Below are 16,622 nucleotides of genomic sequence, written 5' to 3' on the forward strand. Positions count from 1 at the left end.
GCGCTGGTCCTCGCGGGCGCTTCTTGGCATCGGATAATATATTTGTCCGTGGTTAGAAATTCGATTTCAGACACCATCGAAGCTCCGACTCGATGTACTGAGTGACAGCGGGAAATAAGGTCCCAGAAGGAATTGTCTCATTATACTAATTCAATAGCTGTCACCGTTAGCCATGCCTCCGCGGCTCAAGTCTAAAAGCTTCCAGCAACTACTCGCACCCGTTGTAATCCCTCAGCCGGCTGTCACCTACTATGTCCCTCAAAGATCATTCGGCATCAAAGCCTTATATCCTCCGAAAACGCATCGCTTCAATGTTGGCCCAGATATGCCCGTCCTCACATCCTCTCCGTCTTCAGCCTATGAACGCAAAATGAACACCCTCCCTCTTCGGACCGGCGCGCTTGCTATAAAGAAAGGAATGTCTGCGGTTATTGACCCGGAAACTGGAAAGCGAACAGTTTGCACTATTCTCCAGCTCGACAGAGTGGAGGTAATTTCACATAAAACCCGCCAGAAACATGGTTATTTTGCGGTGCAGGTCGGCGCTGGGTGGAAGCATGAGAGTAACGTCACAAAACCAATGCTAGGCCACTTCGCGGCGAATGGGGTTTCTCCAAAACGCTATGTTGAGGAGTTTCGGGTGAGGGACGAAGCAGGGTTGTTACCAGTTGGCCAAATGATCAATGCAGACTGGTTTCAGGAGGGTCAATTCGTCGACGTACGGTCGAAGAGTCGGGGTATGGGTTTCACCGGTGTCATGAAGCGGTGGGGATTTCACGGACAGGATCGCAGTCACGGCGTCAGTTTGACGCATCGTTCGTTGGGTACAACTGGTCCAAGCCAGGGTGGTGGTTCGAGAGTATATCCGGGAAAAAAGATGGCAGGGAATATGGGAAATACGCCGGTGACAATTCAAAACTTAAGAGTTCTCCAAGTCGACCCAGAAAAGGGGCTTGTCGTGGTAAAAGGTTCGTAAAAGGCCCATTCCACTCCTCTTTACGTTGACCTATACTTACTAAATCATCACTTTCTTTTTGTGTAGGTTCTGTGGGTGGACCAAAGGGCCGTTGTGTTAAGATACATGATGCTATTAAGAAACCATGGCCGGAGACTCCATCCTTAGCGGCCAAGTCAACGGAATAATTACGGACCCATATTTCCTTCTTGTATTGTACATTAGCAACTATTCAGTTACATTTTGAGTGTGGAATCAATCAGTCTAGAACACCAATGTATCCTATCCCCCCTAATCCAACATCACTTCGCCAAAACTCCAGCAAACATAAACAAAAATGTAAACGCCGGGCCAATCCTCGATGATAGGAGAGAAAGCCTTGATAATTCAGGATGTGAATGACTGTTCTATATCGAAGACGTAGCCTGTTGGTCGGCCTCCGTCCCAATTGAATGCTGGAATGGATCGCCATCGCTTGCATTTAACAACCGAACCATTGTCCCATCCTCCATCTCCAGGCTCCAGTCTTCAGTACGGAACTATTCGGACCAGCTGAGGTTAGTACAGGATATCTTGTACTTTGAAGAAAACAAAAGGTGAAAACAATAAACTTGAAATCAAGAACAGTATTTCAAAGAAACAAAAAAAAAAAAAAAAAAAAAAAAAAAAAAAAAAAGGAAAAGGAAAAGAAAAAACTTACAAAACCCATGCGATTTTCTCTAGTACTCTTAAACCGCATCTTCCCCTTCGCACGTGTTCCTTTGACCCAGAACGAAATATCTATCCGTCCATGAAGTTGATTGATTTCTCCGCCAATCCATGGTATCTTTTGCGCAAAGTAGATCTCATCCCCCAGAAACTCTCTCGCTTTGGGAGATGTTCTAAGGGCATACATGGTGCTGTTCACGACACTCGAAGATGACTTTTGGTAGTTGAATATCGCCAACATGGAGACACCAATGGCTGCAGCAAATAAAGGAAGAGTTCGAATCCACCGCCGATGGGAATCAATTGACGGAAGTTCGCGGTCGGCCCTTCGACTTAGGAGGGGCCCCGAGCGAGGGCCTGGCGCCGCAATTAGTGTGCGCCGGAAGGACCATGCACGGTAACGAATACGGTTGGCATTTGTTGGAAGTCTACCGGGTCGGAGGAACAATGTGCTGTTCATGATGGTGAAATTCCCACGTTGTTTGCAATCAACTATCCTGCCATCAAAGAGCTTGAAGGTGGTGAGATACAACTATTGCAATGAGTCGGCTTGTGAGCGAACCTTGTTTCCAAAGACTTGCTAGTTAGTTGTCGGGTTAACTACGGAGTAGCTGGATACTTAATCCGGTCACGTGGAGATAAGCAAGCTTAGGCAGCTACCCGCAACCGCTAAGTTAATATATTCACGACTAACCAACTCAGCAGTATCAACAGGCAGCTGGCACGCTCTCATGAGCTTGGTATGCTGTTGAGGTTCGAAATATGAAGCTCACAAATATTCATTACAAAAAGCCGTCAGTGAGCCTTTAATTATGGCAACCGCTCGTCTCCGAAAGACGTTCCGCTACCCCGATTTGGACAGTGATGACGGCCAGCGGGGGGAGCTTGATGAACAAGGTGTGTGGAACACTATGCCATGGGCCGCAGCCAGCTCTAATAGCCAAGTCAGGCTTTGGCTAACCAGGGTACATATATCTAGAGCAGGAAATTTTAATACAGGGTCTCCGCTGCCAAGATGAAAAGCAGAATGCTCAGTACAAGGTAAACGAAGGTGACGTCGGGCTTCTGACGTTTTTCCTATTAACAATTCTCATAGCTCATTTTTACGGCCATCCCTCTGATTTCCTCAATAACCTATCTTCCTTTCTTGCTTGTGCAGAGTCTAAGTGCGCCACAAAGGATTTTCTGTTTTCTGGGAATCGGATCCCTGTTATCCACGGCATACAGCATGTGGAAATTTATACCATCCTACCTAGATACAAAGGGAGATCGTCGAATAAGGGATAATAATCGAAAAGATGGATTATTAAAGAAATACTTAGGCTTGAGCAATGCCCTAGTTTCCGCGTTCCTTTTTCTAGCTGCTTATCTCCTTGGGGATTCATCCGTTTCCAAAGAAGTTCTACGAATATTATACGTTGTACCTGGTGGTAAGCTTAAAGATTAAGCAGGACCACTACGATATGAGAGCTAATAAGTTTCGCTAATATAGTGATCTATGTTATTATCTTCATGGTTCGAAGAGCCATGATATCTGTTGACATAGGAGAGTTAGAACGCCTGCGGTATGACTTTAAAGGTGCCTAATTTAGGATTGGTCCATTCCAGATTTCTCAGTATTCACCACTCTCTTACAGTGTTCTGGGCCTCGAGTAGAACTTGTTTCCCGCGATACTGTGTTGCTTTGCTGGTGCACCTTCCCCCCCTTTTATTGATACTTTATGAGAATGTACCATTTATCCCGCCCAACTTCTGTTTGCTGGGCTTATAACTTGTGCAGCCATAATTCTTCTTACAGACTTGATATGTGTGCTAATTGCTATCATGGCAGAGCTTCAATGCTTGGGGGATGGAATTCAAATATTTCAGGGACATGTGCAGGTATCTCGTACCTGAGTGAAGTCTCATGAGGTTGGCTTTTCGCTTTGGTACACTCTACGGTGATTAGGACTCTAACGGAGAAATCACGATCCCGGGATCCGAAGACCAGATTGATCAAGCACTTGAGTTCATTTCGTAAGCAAACTGCAAACGAGTCAAAGAGATACTCCAGGCATGCCGTATGTATGCGAAATCGTTCACAACGCAGGGACCTCTGAACTTCAGACAGCCACCCAAGTTTTCCTACCAGCTATCCACAGGCTGACAGAGTTCAAACACAAAGATCATAGCCGCCAGAATCCATCACAAGTGAAAGACGAGATAAAGCTATGCCGAGCTAAGTAAACTGGCGGGGGAAGGCGGTTGCCTCTGCCAGTCCAAACCGCAAACCCGATATCCCGAGCTACAACGTTGAAACTCAGGCCGTGAGCAAAACAACAACCCAGAAAGAAAAAGCGCCTGGCGAGAACGCACAGCAACCACTATAGACGGGGTCGAACATCCGGAAGAGAGTGCCACTGAATACGCCCGATTGTGCACGATAGAAAATCATGGCCTCGTTAGCAGACTAGATCCACTCCTCGCTATCAATATCATCAGTATTCCCTTCAGCCCATTGCATAGCCATCAGTTTTGCTCTTCGATTCTTTTCGACTTGGATCATCAGCTTTTCCGTATCAGCCGAAGCTGGCTCCTTCGATAAGGATTCGGACAATGATGGTGACCCGCTCAGTTCAAGTGCTTGTTGCGTAGAAAAGGAATTTGAATCCAGGCTTGAAGCGTTACCGGCATCGATGGCCCCATCACCACCTGGTATTTCGAGTTTGTCAAGTAGAGAGGATTTTCGTGAAGTTGGTTTCAGGTTAATCGGCTTAAATTGTGGACCTTCTACTCGCCTTGGTTCATCCTCGACGTCATCTTGATCGCTGAGAACAATTGGTTCCTCTGTATATCTAACACGGGCTTTATTTCGTCTCGTCACGGTTCTACCATTTCTACTTTGTATATTGTGAAGGGATCCTGGGTCAGGCATAAACTCATCATCTTCTTTTGATCGAAGGACGTCGGATCTCTTGAAGGGGTGTCGATTTGCATTCACACTGAGGTCATTAAGTAATATGTCAGACTGAATAATGGTCGTGCTTGACATGTCCCTTACACCGTCCAAACCAAATGTAGGCGTGGAATGCTCATTTGCACTGTGTTGCCCAGCCGTAGTGCGGGTTTCCCTTTCGTGAATTAAAGCACTTCCAGGAGGGTTCTGTAAAGTCGTGACCGAGGGCTCCAGGTCTGCGTACTCAAAAGTAATTGCTTCTGTGGCCTCGTAACGATTTGCCATCTCCTCTTTGAAAACTGCGTTGCTCGGCACGACTATCTCCCTTGGATCACCCGGTCTAGCGAAATCAGCAGTAAGTGTTGGGTCAATGGGAACGCCGTTTTCATCCCGTGTTTCTGAGGGGTTTCGACTATTTTCTATAACCAGCAATGGATCAATGGGGATAGCATTGTTAGCAGCGGGTACCAGGGTATCAGTCTCATCTTGGTCAAGGTCCTGGTCTTCCAAGACTGGATCATGTTGTTTGGCTTTTTCTGCTTCTTCCAATCTTCTCTTCAACCTGCGGGTCTCAGTGAGATTTTCTCCATGGTCTCCAGCTTTGATAATCCAAGTAATGTTTGAGTGGCTGAAGTCAACGAGATTTTCCACGCTTCTAGGGTCGGCTACCTTACTAGTATCGTGTCCAAGAAGCGTTCCAGTAGGTTCGTAGGGATTTATACTCGCATCACGCCGGCATGCCCCACAGGAGCAAATCTTACGACATTTTGGGCATCTCCAGCTCCGTTCTTCCAGGATCTCACGTGGAGAGGTATCGAACGCCCTATAAAGACTTCCATAACAATAATTTAGTCCGCAAGCATCACAGGTAGCGAGTTTCCACTTGGGCTCTGGAGTTTTGCAAATATGGCAGCTCGCATGTTGCTTCCGAAATTTTTCAGATCTTCGGATCTTGCGACGTTTTCTGATTGAGCCATCATCATTAGCTTCAATTATCGCGTCATTTTCTTCACGAAGTGCTGGCTTAGAAATATCATTCCAAGGCCTTCGTCTCAATTCCTCTTGGCAGATCTCTGCGAGTGTCTTTTTCCCAAGGCGCACTCTTTCCACCATCAGAGGTTCCGGAAGCTCACCAGCACCGGATGTTCGATTTCGAAACTGTAGGATCTGATTTCGCCAAATTTCGTGCTTCTTGACAAGATCCTTCCATTTGAATTGTTCGGCCCATTTGAGCTTGGAAATACACGCACAACTTCTGCCAATGGAATAACATTCCATACAGATATCATAATTATCATCGTCCCCATCCGGAAGCTTCCCAACACAAGAAGGACATGTTAGGAAGCGATTGAAAATATTGCATCTGCAATATGAGCAGATAATGTTGCTACTAAAGGGGATGTATTCCACGCTTTTGGGCTCAGGCAATTTCTGCGAAAAACTTTCGGAAAGAAGAATTTGGGTATACAGGGTAAAGAGGCGCCGGAAATCTTTCTGTATTTGTCGCATCTTTGGGTTACTGCGCGGGTCGACTCCGCGCAGAACGTCAGAATATTTCATAAGGGTATAGTAGACAATGGCCTTGTTTTTGTATTGCTCGTCTCGACAAACCATCCTCGCTTTTGGAAGGGCTTCATGAATCGCCATTTCCAGGGTTTCCACTGTAGTTCTGTTCCATGCTACTTTCATTGTCCTAGTGCCTCGATTCCAGACCTGATGAGGAGCAAGAGGAGGAATGAGAATAAAGTCGCCAGCTTTCTGTTCCACCACGTACGTTTTGAACGGGGCAAGTTTCCAGGCGTTGATCTGTGCGAAGTGGTCTTCAATCTCGATGTCATGTCCAAGTCGAGAGCGCCAATACTCCGAGACTAAGTGTCGGTCTTTGCTTTCTGTCATGAACCAAATAGAAGAGCCCGGTTTGGTTAGTTTTCCATCTTCCACGGCGCCCGTTGAAGTCTCAACCATGATATTATGGCCCAATGTAGCACACATTTCCCGGTGGGACGGTGTGTAGGTCCCCTCATGACCGATATAGCACATCAAGTTTTCAGCTCTCATTTCCGGAGGAAGACTGCTCATTAGATCTCCGGATCTTCCAGCTCCGCATTGAGCGTCGGCTTCGTTCAAATAGCATAAGAATGGAGGCAATATGTTTTTTAGCTTCTCATGCCAAATGGGGGGGCAGTCAATATCCTTGAGATAGATCCGTTGTCTCTCTGGATCTTTGTAATTTGTTACCGTCCATTGGTCCGTTAGCAAGGCCATATTATTTAGGTAATGGTGAATGGTTAATGGAAGGTTGGACTTGGTAGTGAGATTCCGTGCGTTTTCAGCTAACACCACCGTATCTTAGCAAATTTAAAGCAGGCAAATTCTAGTTAGAGATTGCTTACTCTTTTTCCCATGGTTATCCTTCAACCATTGCAAAGAAAATATCCATTTCTCTAGCCTTTGTTGATATCCCTCAACAACAAGAGGCTTCCCTCCCATGATGACGTGCAGCTGTACCAATCTTTCAAAGTCCTCGATGCCCTGTTCGTCAATGGCATCACAATGGATCCGAACCACATATTCAAAATTCGGCGTTGATTCAACTAACGCGGCAAGATCTAGATCGGGGGATATTGGCTCGAAGGACGCTCGGGGCTGTCTTCGGGAAGGCATTGTTTGGATGTCGGGAGCGACACTGGACTGTTTTATTAGAGCAACCTGATGCCAAACTTGACCTGAGATGGAGGATCAGCATGAGTGAGATAGCATTGAAAATGCGGTCCGGACGCCCGCTGTTGCTTCCAGCTAGAAAAAGCGCGCTCTGGAAACCAGCTACTTGGTTACCTTTTTAGGTGATGCTGCAGTTCGTTACCTGCCCTGCGCACATGAAATACAGAGTACCTGGTTACGTAATCTCACTACGGAGTAACTTCACTAGTTACCTGCCAGCCCTGTGCCTGCCTCGGCAACTACTCCGTAACCGGTTAGGCCAGAGTTAGCTACAGTGTCACGTGATTAAGAGCTCCCGTCTGCCCCAGCGCTCGGAGCACAATGAAAGAACTCGTAATAAGGCTCGCTGCGTCCCAGCAACTTGAGTCCGAAGAATGATGAGGATAAAGCCTCGAGCAACCCTTGGCTTCCCTACTTAGCTTGAAATCACGGAGTATGGCCCTCTACCTTAGTATTGTTGGAATCAAGAAACACTACCATGAATGCCGCTGAACAAAAGTTGGCTTGATGAAACTAATAGTCCGGCTTTCCGGTAGGTGCGACTGGGCGACTTTACACAGCAAATTTCTGAAAGCAGTGATGCGATCGCTCACCTTTGTCAGCCCTTTACTCCAACCCATTTCCGAAATCCGCTATGGATATGGGTTCCGAAGGAGCCTTAGATGCTTTTCGTCCGCGTCCAAGTTACGAGGGACCCACGGTATGAGGCGTAGCTTTGTCTTGCCAGTGTCGTCTCAACCGGTGTTGACATCCTCGGTCATTTTTCGCCGAGCCGTAACGTCCGCGAGCCCCGTTAATCCAGCTTCAGAACAACCAATCGTCAAATACACTCCTCCGACTCGCGGTCTGATCGCCTCGCTGCCCAAATCATGGATACCATATGCCGAATTGGTGCGCCTTGACAAACCGACCGGTACCTATTACCTGTTTTTCCCATGCCTATTCTCGACTCTTCTCGCCGCACCGCTCGCCACGCCCATGGCAACACCATTAGAAGTGGTTTCGTACTCAGGCCTATTCTTCCTCGGTGCCTTAATTATGAGGGGAGCCGGATGCGCTATCAACGATTTATGGGACCGTAATCTCGACCCCCATGTAGAAAGAACGAAATTCCGGCCCATTGCAAGAAAAGCCATTACACCTTTGAGTGCGATGATTTTTACCGGAACACAACTTCTTGTTGGTTTGGCAGTCCTCTTGCAGTTTCCCGCGACTTGCTTCTGGTACGCGACTCCTAGCCTACTTTTAGTGGCAACATACCCGCTAGCCAAAAGGGTCACAAACTACCCACAAGCGGTGCTGGGGCTGACATTTTCATGGGGCGCAATAATGGGATTTCCAACTTTGGGCATCGATCTTCTGGCAAATGGCGGAGCCGCCGTAGCCGCGGCTTCTCTATACGCGAGCTGTATTGCGTGGACTATATTGTATGACACAATATATGCGCACATGGACGTAAAGGATGATGCTGCTGCCGGTATCAAATCCATCGCGCTCAAACATCAGGGCGATACAAAGGCAATCCTTTCTGGTCTGGCGGTTGCTCAGGTTGGACTGCTTGCCGCCGCTGGCGTAGCAGTTGGCTCTGGTCCTATTTTCTTTGTAGGCAGTTGCGGAAGCGCAATTATAACTTTGGGAACTATGATATGGCGTGTCAAGTTGGATGATGTTAAAGATTGCTGGTGGTGGTTTAAATATGGCTGCTGGTTCACGGGTGCTGGTATAGCCACCGGATTGTTTGGAGAGTACGTTTCGCAAAGATCCAGTCTTCAGCAGATGGCTGATGATGGCGCGACAAACGTCACCAAAAATGAGATGCCCCTTCAGAAATAGATGCCGATCACTCAAGAACTCAAGCCCACGTGTTCTTCGATAAACCTCACAATTACCCTCCAATCCCGCATGGCGCCATCGCCAGTATCGCCACATGCAAGCTCTTTTTCCATCGGTCTTAGGACCGTAATCCAGCCCTTTCCCTCCGTAGAGTCCACGTCCCAACCCCGCTCCAACGTCTTGATCTGACTTTCGGTAAGCGGATGCTTCCACATCATCGTATTCATACTTGGGGCAACGTATATCTTCCTTGGGGGTTCAACTGTGCCTTGTACATCCCAAGCTCGAACTACCGAGAGCAGTAAATTATCCGCGAGTCCCAGTGCCATCTTAGCCAGCGTATTGGCTGATAATGGAGCTATAAGCATGAAATGCGCCCATCTTCGTAGTTCAATATGGAGGATAGTAGCTCCTCTCACCCACGGAATCTTCCACTCATCTAGATCCTGATATATGCCGTCGACATTCGGGAGGCAGCGTATCTGTTCCAGGGTCGGTTGTTCCGCACTCTGCCCGGCAAGGAATTTGCTGGAAGATTCCGTCAAAACAATGCGGATGGAAACATTAGCGTGGCGACCCAGAGCTTCAGCGATGTTGGGTAGCTTAATCGTAGCGACTGAGCCACTGGCCGCAAGTAGGATATGGAACTTTCCATCGTTGGCGTAATCGGCAGCCGAAAATGGAGGCCCGAGTTCTGGCACAATACCGTCCGCCATGTAGTTAAGGGGAAAAAAGTAAAGGAAGAAGGGCCCAAAATCTATAATGCCATAGAAATTGATCAGTTGTTAGAGGATGATGTTTGTAAGAACACTAATATACTCTGTACGGAGTACTAAGAGATGAAATTGGTTGCCCATGCCATATTCCGCTGTTGTTATGGAGTAGAGGGTTGACTAACTACCTCAGGAAATCACATTGAAAAATCAGACCAAGCTGGTTACATACAGAGTACGGGGTACATGTACTCCGTAAACTCGATTTTTAATAACAACTTCACACTCTCAGGTTCTGGGCTTCAAGATCTCCTTCATCCTCAATGTCCTCAGTACCTATCATCTCAATTTTGACTACCTTTTTCATCACAAAAAAGATGTTTAGGCATTAGGAAGATTAGAGTCAAGTGTTTTAGGGTTTATGGTGTAGCATGAGAGATATGGATCCAAGAGAGATTGGGGGGTTTAAGGAGCACACTGTAAGAGACATAAAAATGGCTAACTAGGCAGGTAAGTAACTAGAAAGGTTTTGTGACCGCAGCAGCACTGTTTCTTTGCGACAAAACACTTATAAGTTCATACCAGTCCATACTCTGTATACACAGTGCAATCCCCGGGCGGATTGCATGTACTCTGTACGGAGTACTCCGTAGGTGGCAGTCTAACTAAGCACACTAAACCTATTCCATTTTAGAGGCCGAGTCCCTGGCCAAACCTTGTCACACCGGGATGATCCTGACGTCGACAGTTTAAGATGATGTTTTAAACCATTTTTTAGTCCTAGCAACAATACTCCGTAATCAATTTCAAGCTCATTAACTTATTTAATGTGGGGGGAATAATCATCAATCTCTTTTGCAAACAATCCTTAAAATGGCTGCCCTTCCTGTAAGTGATCACATTATTTCACCAGCGGCAATCCTTCTGACTGATAGGAAATGTGCAGTTTTTTTGCCGAGCAGTTCGGCCGGCTTCTCATTCCCTTAGGCCTCTGTTCGCTTCAACATTATCGCCACTGCAAATTCGTTTGCTATCAACCGAGATGAAAGCTGCCATAGATAAAGCAGTTGCATCGGCACCTGTCGTTCTCTTCATGAAAGGAACTCCGGAGACGCCGCAATGCGGATATTCCAGGGCCAGCATTCAGATTCTGGGACTTCAAGGAGTGGACCCAGATAAATTTACAGCGTTTAATGTACTTGAGGATCTTGAACTAAGGCAGGGTATGTGTGCATCAGGCGCTATTCTGAAAGGCATAAAGTACTTACGGGGACTGATGTACTGAGCAGGGATTAAAGAATACTCTGACTGGCCGACCATTCCTCAGCTTTTTATCGACAAAGAATTTATTGGAGGATGTGACATTTTGATGTCCATGCATCAAAATGGGGACTTAGCGAAGCTGCTCGAAGAGAAAGGAGTTCTGGTTCCCAGAGAATCGGAAGCTGCGAAATAGACACTACGTTACTTTTGTCTTGTTATTGCACGTAAAAATAATCCGAAGCTCAATGGCTGCAGGCTGGCCGCTTTTACCTATTTGCCCAATGCCTAAAAGATCGGCGTCTCTTTATGTGTTTTCTTATTCGACATGTGTGTATGATATAATGGGCTTCGATATCGTCCCTAGGAATGGATATCGATTTGATTCATTGCGTCCGCGCCCGGCCATCAAACGAAGTTTGAATGAATCTCAAACCCCACCTTCGCCTGACCCGATTGGGAAGGTAAATTTCTTCCCAGATGAGAACCTTCGGAGTAGTTACCGTGTTTCATACTGTGACTTCATATCTTTAAGAACACTTGTCAAACCACAGTGAACTATCTCACACCATTCCATCAGCCCATCATGACAAAGCAAAAGTTTGCGCTGAGGTCTCTCTCAAGAAGCACCATGTTGGCGTCAGGAATCTTTAGGCGAAAGCAACAAATTCGCACCACCCATTCTGACCAAAGAAGTCCCTTTATTACACACATGGCCACGGCCACCTCCCCATTCAAGGTTGCACACAAAAGAACCAGAGCTGCACCAAAACATAACAGTGAAGGCTCATCGGGTGAACCAGTCGGTCACGCTATTGTGAATGAGTTTTCCCGTGGGTTTATCATGGTCCCATTCCTATGCACGCCCATTGATATATTTCAAATAAAGGTTCCCTCGACCGAACACAAGATGAAATCGTTGAAGATGCCTTCAATTCCCTTATTGATGCCGAGCAGCTTCTTACTGATAGACTTTACCACACAAGGGCTACTTCTATGGAAAAGATTGATGAACTAGGGTTAATTAATCATAGTGCTCTGGCTCCGTTTCGGATGATGGGCTTGGAGGGTTGGCCTTTGCCTGATCGGAAACAGGCACGACATGAGGACGGTTATGTGGCCCCGGTGGGCGAGCTCCGCCAGAAGCTGAGAACCATTGAAAGAACTCTTGAAAAGCTTTGGCAAGAATGGTCTAGGATTCAAAGCAAGATCCTTTGCCTTGGGGCCGAGGTCTTTGGGTCGCGCTCGCTAGATCTTTACAGTCCTAATCTGCCTAGATTGCTAAACAGAAAAATCAACCGGGCCGTTGGTAGACATGAGATACAATTTGTTAGGAGCGAAGGAATGCGCCGAATAGCCGAAGAACAACGTGGGAATGTTGCTTTGATAAGGAGAGACACGCTGAAGGAACTGGCAGTTCAAAAAAAGGTAGGATGCCCCCTCAGTTAATGGCTGACTACGTCACATCATTGAACACTGATTTCTATGTTGCATAGAAATGGAAGCATGATACTAAACAGCAAAATGAGGAAGTTTGCAGACTAGCCAGGGAAATGATTGTTGGGATCTGAAGTAGTATGGCGTTTCCGAGCGATTTACATATACTTCGGAGGATTTCTGGGCGTTTGACGCTAGGAAGGCCACCCCACGAAAGGTTCTGTATCCAGGACATCTTACACGGTGACTTTACGTATGATAAAGTCCATATTTCAGTTATAGCAAGAGATACGGTCTCGAGTACAATGATTATTAAATTACTTTCTATTAAATGTGCAGGGTTGTAAACCCATGACTATGGCCCCTACCGTATATCTTAGGCGTGCTGATTATATACAAGACTTAAATCCATTATTATTCCAACTGACGATATAGCTCAAGCCACATCCGATCCACGGAAGATATGGAGCCTCGGCTCTTGCCAAAATCTCAAGACATTTTTCCTGTATCTAATAGAAATCAACAAGAAACATATCAAAGTGCTGAAAACCGGATGCCCTCTGTAACTTGGTGGCTTTCCAGCACCTGTAAGACACGTGCAATCAAGATAAAGGAACCCATGCCTAGTTAGCGGGCCAAGTTACTTCTTGCTGCTCCTTCTGCTTAAGGTTTTCTTCACCAATCGCTTTGAGCAGCTTTGCTCGTTGTCGTGCCTCGAATGCCTCTCTGCTTCTTAAAATTCTTTGGACGATCTCGCCAGCATTTACGTGCTGAAAAGGGTGGGTTCCGATCTCCTTAAAGATGCCCAGCTTTTTTGGGTCAATGTAGGGATCGTACGTTAAAGGGATGAAGGTGGTGGGTCCATGATAGACAGCACCAGGCATACCCAATGGCAGTAATCGAAGAAATGGCTCTGATGGCGTAAAGGGAGCACCGAACACAACAGCGTTAATGTACTGCGAATAAATATTAGTTAAGTGGTATTTTTCGATAGGTAATTGAACGTAGTTAAGGGTACCCACGCGACATTGGAGAACGCAGAGACCACGTTCGAAAATGTTCATTATAGGATAGTTCAAACCTTTCCAACGGTTTATGACTTCGTCGTCATGGACCCCAGCTACAACGTACGCAGGTCCATAGTCTTCTCCACATTGTTCGACTCGGGCTTTCACTTGATCGGACGAATACCATCCGCGGCGGGAGCCCTCTTCGTTCTCCATTTCATGAACACGGCGTAGGAATTCAATATGACCCGATGAAAATAAATCGAAACCTCCATCGACGTATACGACTCGTTGCCCTGGCTTGGGGCCCTTTCCATGAACTAAGTGATCAAACGATCCAGTTGCTTGCGCATCGTGATCATCATTTGGCCGCTGAGAACTAGTCCAAGTCCAAACATCGGGTCCAGGTTTGTGACCAGTTTCATCCGTGGCATAGTCTTTAATTCTTTGAAGGGACTGCTTTGCAAGCTCCTTAAGCTCTTCCGGCGGTCCGGATCCTTCTTGGCCGGCTAGAAAGGCAGGTAAAGACTTGATGAAGTGCCCACGAGTACAGAGAAGCATACGCCCAACCAAATCCGTGGTTGATATCCCGGGAGTTCGCTTCACCACAAGGAAACGTCCTGCAGCTTTCACGAATCTATAGCAATCGTTTCCATCACTATCTGAAGTAATGTCGTCACCGTGAACAACGTAGTAGCAGCCGTAATGGGATATCCATGGCAATGATGTAACGTATGGAGCGTGGGGGATTGATTTAGATGCCCAGCGACAAGCATCCACCGCTGCCACCCTTTAGCCAGAGTATGTCAGCAAGGGCTTCCGCTCCAACCGGGAATACTGAACGGACCGTTCTGCCAGCGTCATAACAGTTGGACCCTTATTTTCTAGAATTTCCTCGTCGGAATGGACACCAACGAAAAGCTCTTGACCCAATCTTTTTGCTTGCAGCATCGCACCCGCATGGCCTACTCCGCCTGGATTAGACATGTGGACAACAGTAGATGTGAGAGTAACCGACCATGATGACTAAAATCAAAACAGCCATCTATCCAAATACGTTCTTTCCGGATGGGCACGTCCTGCTGGGGGTCAACAGGCCATTCCCCAAAGCGGGGAACCGACCCTTTGGGGGAAGGCTCTGCCGCCATGTCGATCAAGACAATCTTCACAGTTATGCGGGACTGAGTGTGTGGCTAAATGGAAATCGATAAGAGTTCTAAGAAAGAGCATTAAAATCAGCATTTTGTACACATATTTGTAAGGGCATGGTCGATACTCGTACTCCGTGTGAACTACGTATTTCTAATTTAAGTAGGCAGTCAAAGATCAGGCCGGGGCAAAGGAAACCGTCGGTGGGCCTAGGTTTGTATGTAAGTCAAGGGCTTGTCGGATTGTTGTTGAGCAGCTGGATTGTATACCAGGTATGGCGGGAAGAGCGGTTGATATTCAAAAATTGCAATCAAAAGTCCTTCCTGTCCCGCCTTGCTGCGTAACTAGTTATTTGACTGTGAAGTCGCGGGTGCGAAGGAACCCCACATTAATTAACTGCAACGTATTGCACTTCATACTCCGTAATTGGCGAGGATTTAGTTAAATGTTTACTTTACCCACAGACCGAAGATTCATGGTGTATGAAGTACGACGAAGTACGGAGTACGGAGTACAGAGTATGCCTCGGACAGTTTACTTTTTGTCAGAATAAAGGAAAGGCTATCCCTGGATCGGAAGCGTTAGTACGGAGTACAGAGTACTGTACCTTCCTGCCTTGTTAACCCTGCCATAGCTGTGGTGGTACATGCCTCAACACAGACAACTTCTCCACGCATCACTTTCTCTGAGAGACTGTTGGTTCCAACAGCTAGTTAACTACTACCCACTCAAGTCGTCATTAGTAAACGACACAAAAAATACTTCAGGACTCTGCTACTCCCGCCTACCATGTCCCGCAAAACTGCCAGTAGACAAAACATAGGATTTATGCTAAAGACAAACAGTCACACAGCCTCAACATCATCTACTTAGCTAAGCTACACCTCTACCAGCAGAGCTTTCGGGGAAAGCTCCACCAAATCTGTAGCTGCTTCCATTGCATGGAGAGATTGTTTGACAGCAGTTGAAATTGAGCAATGGCCCAAAGGAATTATTGCTCGTCTGGATGATTCTTAATGTAGGTTTAAGGAAGTGGTTCTCCTCTCGCCTTAACTTAACCTCGTTTACACAATATGTTCTTAATGCGAAAGCATCTACTCCGTACTTGGCTTTCAATTTGACGTCATGGCCATGCTGGGGAAGGCTCCAACGAACCGGTTGTCTCGAATTGAGAGTCAATTTTGATAGAAAGGCCTTTGTCAAATTGTTAGCCCTGAAACAAAAAATAAAGTATCAACTTGCCTTTGCGAAGCCTTCTCCAAAAGGGTGCTAAAGTGCTGATAGCTTGGTAGACAAAACCATCCATCACAACGCCATCAACAACAAGTGGTTGGATAGAACTTCATATAGACACACCAAAAAACTTCCTACACTTTCTTCAGGAAGACACTGTGGGCCAGTTTGGAAGATAGCAGCATGAAAGAGTTAAAGTTAAACTGCGAACTTGGAAGATTAGAAAATCAAAAATTTTGAAGGAGAAAGACAGTAAGAGCGAGAGGCTCCCGAGAGATGGGAATCAGAAATTACAACGTCCATACAACGATTTGAGCTCCAGAAATACCCAAAAAAAAATCGACCTGGGAGGGCCATATTGCACTTCTTCAGTATTCAGCACTCTCTAAAACAAGCTGGATTGAGATTCATAGAACCAGATCCAGGTCAACCACATAGGAGACACAATCCCTTCAATGACAAAATTTATATTATCTTGCTAGCGATTCTTGGCTAGGGTGAAATTAGTGCCCTCGCAAGAGAGAATCAATGATATCCAAGAACAACGGAAGAAAATCCAGATTCCCTCTTGATCACAGGGTAACTATTCGAGGTACGGAGTAGGAACAACATTAGCAAGGTAACTAGGTTGCTTCAGCAGGCTCAAGCCCTCCTTGCCTGCGAGTAAGTTA

At 46.4% G+C, this 16,622-nt stretch overlaps 9 protein-coding genes across 11 annotated transcripts; 5 read left to right on the forward strand and 4 right to left on the reverse strand.

The window, feature by feature from the left end:
• Window positions 1-114: 114 nt before the first annotated feature.
• On the forward strand, window positions 115-1,143 carry CIMG_04227 (mitochondrial 54S ribosomal protein YmL9; the record flags this gene model as incomplete). The annotated part of the gene is made up of 2 exons (XM_001244785.2): window positions 115-968; window positions 1,043-1,143. Exons 1-2 carry the CDS (start codon window positions 173-175, stop codon window positions 1,141-1,143), a joined length of 897 nt encoding a protein of 298 aa, XP_001244786.1. The 5' UTR covers window positions 115-172.
• Window positions 1,144-1,145: 2 nt separating this feature from the next.
• CIMG_04228 (cytochrome oxidase assembly) lies at window positions 1,146-2,161 on the reverse strand. Its single transcript, XM_001244786.2, has 2 exons — window positions 1,656-2,161; window positions 1,146-1,494 (listed from the first exon to the last, which is right to left on the reverse strand). The coding sequence occupies exons 1-2, from the start codon at window positions 2,121-2,123 to the stop codon at window positions 1,363-1,365; spliced, it is 600 nt and encodes a 199-aa protein (XP_001244787.2). The 5' UTR covers window positions 2,124-2,161; the 3' UTR covers window positions 1,146-1,362.
• Window positions 2,162-2,371: 210 nt separating this feature from the next.
• Window positions 2,372-4,158, forward strand: CIMG_13781. Of its 3 annotated transcripts, none has more exons than XM_004446406.1 (7): window positions 2,377-2,560; window positions 2,643-2,704; window positions 2,760-3,093; window positions 3,156-3,242; window positions 3,495-3,574; window positions 3,649-3,723; window positions 3,828-4,158. In XM_004446406.1, the coding sequence occupies exons 1-5, from the start codon at window positions 2,476-2,478 to the stop codon at window positions 3,557-3,559; spliced, it is 633 nt and encodes a 210-aa protein (XP_004446463.1). In that variant the 5' UTR covers window positions 2,377-2,475; the 3' UTR covers window positions 3,560-3,574; window positions 3,649-3,723; window positions 3,828-4,158. The 3 variants fall into 3 exon arrangements, with proteins under 3 accessions (XP_004446464.1, XP_004446463.1, XP_004446462.1); XM_004446405.1 differs by having other exon boundaries at window positions 3,495-3,544; XM_004446407.1 differs by having other exon boundaries at window positions 2,372-2,560; window positions 3,156-3,574.
• CIMG_04230 (JmjC domain-containing protein) lies at window positions 3,691-7,398 on the reverse strand. The gene is made up of 2 exons (XM_001244788.2): window positions 6,992-7,398; window positions 3,691-6,931 (listed from the first exon to the last, which is right to left on the reverse strand). Exons 1-2 carry the CDS (start codon window positions 7,260-7,262, stop codon window positions 4,113-4,115), a joined length of 3,090 nt encoding a protein of 1,029 aa, XP_001244789.2. The 5' UTR covers window positions 7,263-7,398; the 3' UTR covers window positions 3,691-4,112.
• Window positions 7,399-7,692: 294 nt separating this feature from the next.
• Window positions 7,693-9,154, forward strand: CIMG_11289 (4-hydroxybenzoate polyprenyl transferase). The gene is made up of 2 exons (XM_012358305.1): window positions 7,693-7,752; window positions 7,856-9,154. The coding sequence occupies exon 2, from the start codon at window positions 7,899-7,901 to the stop codon at window positions 9,150-9,152; it is 1,254 nt and encodes a 417-aa protein (XP_012213728.1). The 5' UTR covers window positions 7,693-7,752; window positions 7,856-7,898; the 3' UTR covers window positions 9,153-9,154.
• CIMG_04231 (flavoprotein) lies at window positions 8,973-10,046 on the reverse strand. The gene has a single exon (XM_001244789.2). The coding sequence runs from the start codon at window positions 9,866-9,868 to the stop codon at window positions 9,164-9,166; it is 705 nt and encodes a 234-aa protein (XP_001244790.2). The 5' UTR covers window positions 9,869-10,046; the 3' UTR covers window positions 8,973-9,163.
• A 638-nt stretch (window positions 10,047-10,684) lies between these two features.
• CIMG_04232 (Grx4 family monothiol glutaredoxin) lies at window positions 10,685-11,667 on the forward strand. The gene is made up of 3 exons (XM_001244790.2): window positions 10,685-10,753; window positions 10,812-11,088; window positions 11,155-11,667. Exons 1-3 carry the CDS (start codon window positions 10,739-10,741, stop codon window positions 11,319-11,321), a joined length of 459 nt encoding a protein of 152 aa, XP_001244791.1. The 5' UTR covers window positions 10,685-10,738; the 3' UTR covers window positions 11,322-11,667.
• An 89-nt stretch (window positions 11,668-11,756) lies between these two features.
• CIMG_04233 (uncharacterized protein) lies at window positions 11,757-12,574 on the forward strand (the record flags this gene model as incomplete). Its single annotated transcript, XM_001244791.2, has 2 exons — window positions 11,757-11,958; window positions 12,015-12,574. 2 exons carry the CDS (start codon window positions 11,757-11,759, stop codon window positions 12,572-12,574), a joined length of 762 nt encoding a protein of 253 aa, XP_001244792.2.
• Window positions 12,575-12,954: 380 nt separating this feature from the next.
• On the reverse strand, window positions 12,955-15,038 carry CIMG_04234 (cytidyltransferase-like domain-containing protein). The gene is made up of 6 exons (XM_001244792.2): window positions 14,988-15,038; window positions 14,852-14,927; window positions 14,588-14,785; window positions 14,417-14,534; window positions 13,585-14,359; window positions 12,955-13,518 (listed from the first exon to the last, which is right to left on the reverse strand). Exons 3-6 carry the CDS (start codon window positions 14,715-14,717, stop codon window positions 13,186-13,188), a joined length of 1,356 nt encoding a protein of 451 aa, XP_001244793.1. The 5' UTR covers window positions 14,718-14,785; window positions 14,852-14,927; window positions 14,988-15,038; the 3' UTR covers window positions 12,955-13,185.
• Between the last annotated feature and the right edge of the window lie 1,584 nt (window positions 15,039-16,622).

This window comes from Coccidioides immitis (assembly GCF_000149335.2).
Source record: "Coccidioides immitis RS genomic scaffold supercont3.6, whole genome shotgun sequence".
NCBI classification, from domain to species: Eukaryota; Fungi; Ascomycota; class Eurotiomycetes; order Onygenales; family Onygenaceae; genus Coccidioides; species Coccidioides immitis.

What these genes read in the sequence shown, in the direction of transcription:
- CIMG_11289 (XM_012358305.1), top strand. Translation starts at nt 7,899, where the DNA reads ATGCGATCGCTCACCTTTGTCAGCCCTTTACTCCAACCCATTTCCGAA.
- CIMG_04231 (XM_001244789.2), bottom strand. Translation starts at nt 9,868, where the DNA reads ATGGCGGACGGTATTGTGCCAGAACTCGGGCCTCCATTTTCGGCTGCC.
- CIMG_04234 (XM_001244792.2), bottom strand. Translation starts at nt 14,717, where the DNA reads ATGGCGGCAGAGCCTTCCCCCAAAGGGTCGGTTCCCCGCTTTGGGGAA. An exon ending in TTTTGATTTTAGTCATCATG is followed by an intron (nt 14,535 to 14,587) that starts GTCGGTTACTCT and finishes CAGGCGGAGTAG; the next exon opens with GCCATGCGGGTGCGATGCTG. An exon ending in TCTGCGTTCTCCAATGTCGC is followed by an intron (nt 13,519 to 13,584) that starts GTGGGTACCCTT and finishes ATTTATTCGCAG; the next exon opens with TACATTAACGCTGTTGTGTT.
- CIMG_04228 (XM_001244786.2), bottom strand. Translation starts at nt 2,123, where the DNA reads ATGAACAGCACATTGTTCCTCCGACCCGGTAGACTTCCAACAAATGCC. An exon ending in GAGAAAATCGCATGGGTTTT is followed by an intron (nt 1,495 to 1,655) that starts GTAAGTTTTTTC and finishes TGGTCCGAATAG; the next exon opens with TTCCGTACTGAAGACTGGAG.
- CIMG_13781 (XM_004446405.1), top strand. Translation starts at nt 2,476, where the DNA reads ATGGCAACCGCTCGTCTCCGAAAGACGTTCCGCTACCCCGATTTGGAC. An exon ending in GGGGGAGCTTGATGAACAAG is followed by an intron (nt 2,561 to 2,642) that starts GTGTGTGGAACA and finishes ACATATATCTAG; the next exon opens with AGCAGGAAATTTTAATACAG. An exon ending in TATTTCAGGGACATGTGCAG is followed by an intron (nt 3,545 to 3,648) that starts GTATCTCGTACC and finishes CGGGATCCGAAG; the next exon opens with ACCAGATTGATCAAGCACTT.
- CIMG_04232 (XM_001244790.2), top strand. An exon ending in GGATCTTGAACTAAGGCAGG is followed by an intron (nt 11,089 to 11,154) that starts GTATGTGTGCAT and finishes TGTACTGAGCAG; the next exon opens with GGATTAAAGAATACTCTGAC.
- CIMG_04230 (XM_001244788.2), bottom strand. Translation starts at nt 7,262, where the DNA reads ATGCCTTCCCGAAGACAGCCCCGAGCGTCCTTCGAGCCAATATCCCCC. An exon ending in GGATAACCATGGGAAAAAGA is followed by an intron (nt 6,932 to 6,991) that starts GTAAGCAATCTC and finishes CGGTGGTGTTAG; the next exon opens with CTGAAAACGCACGGAATCTC.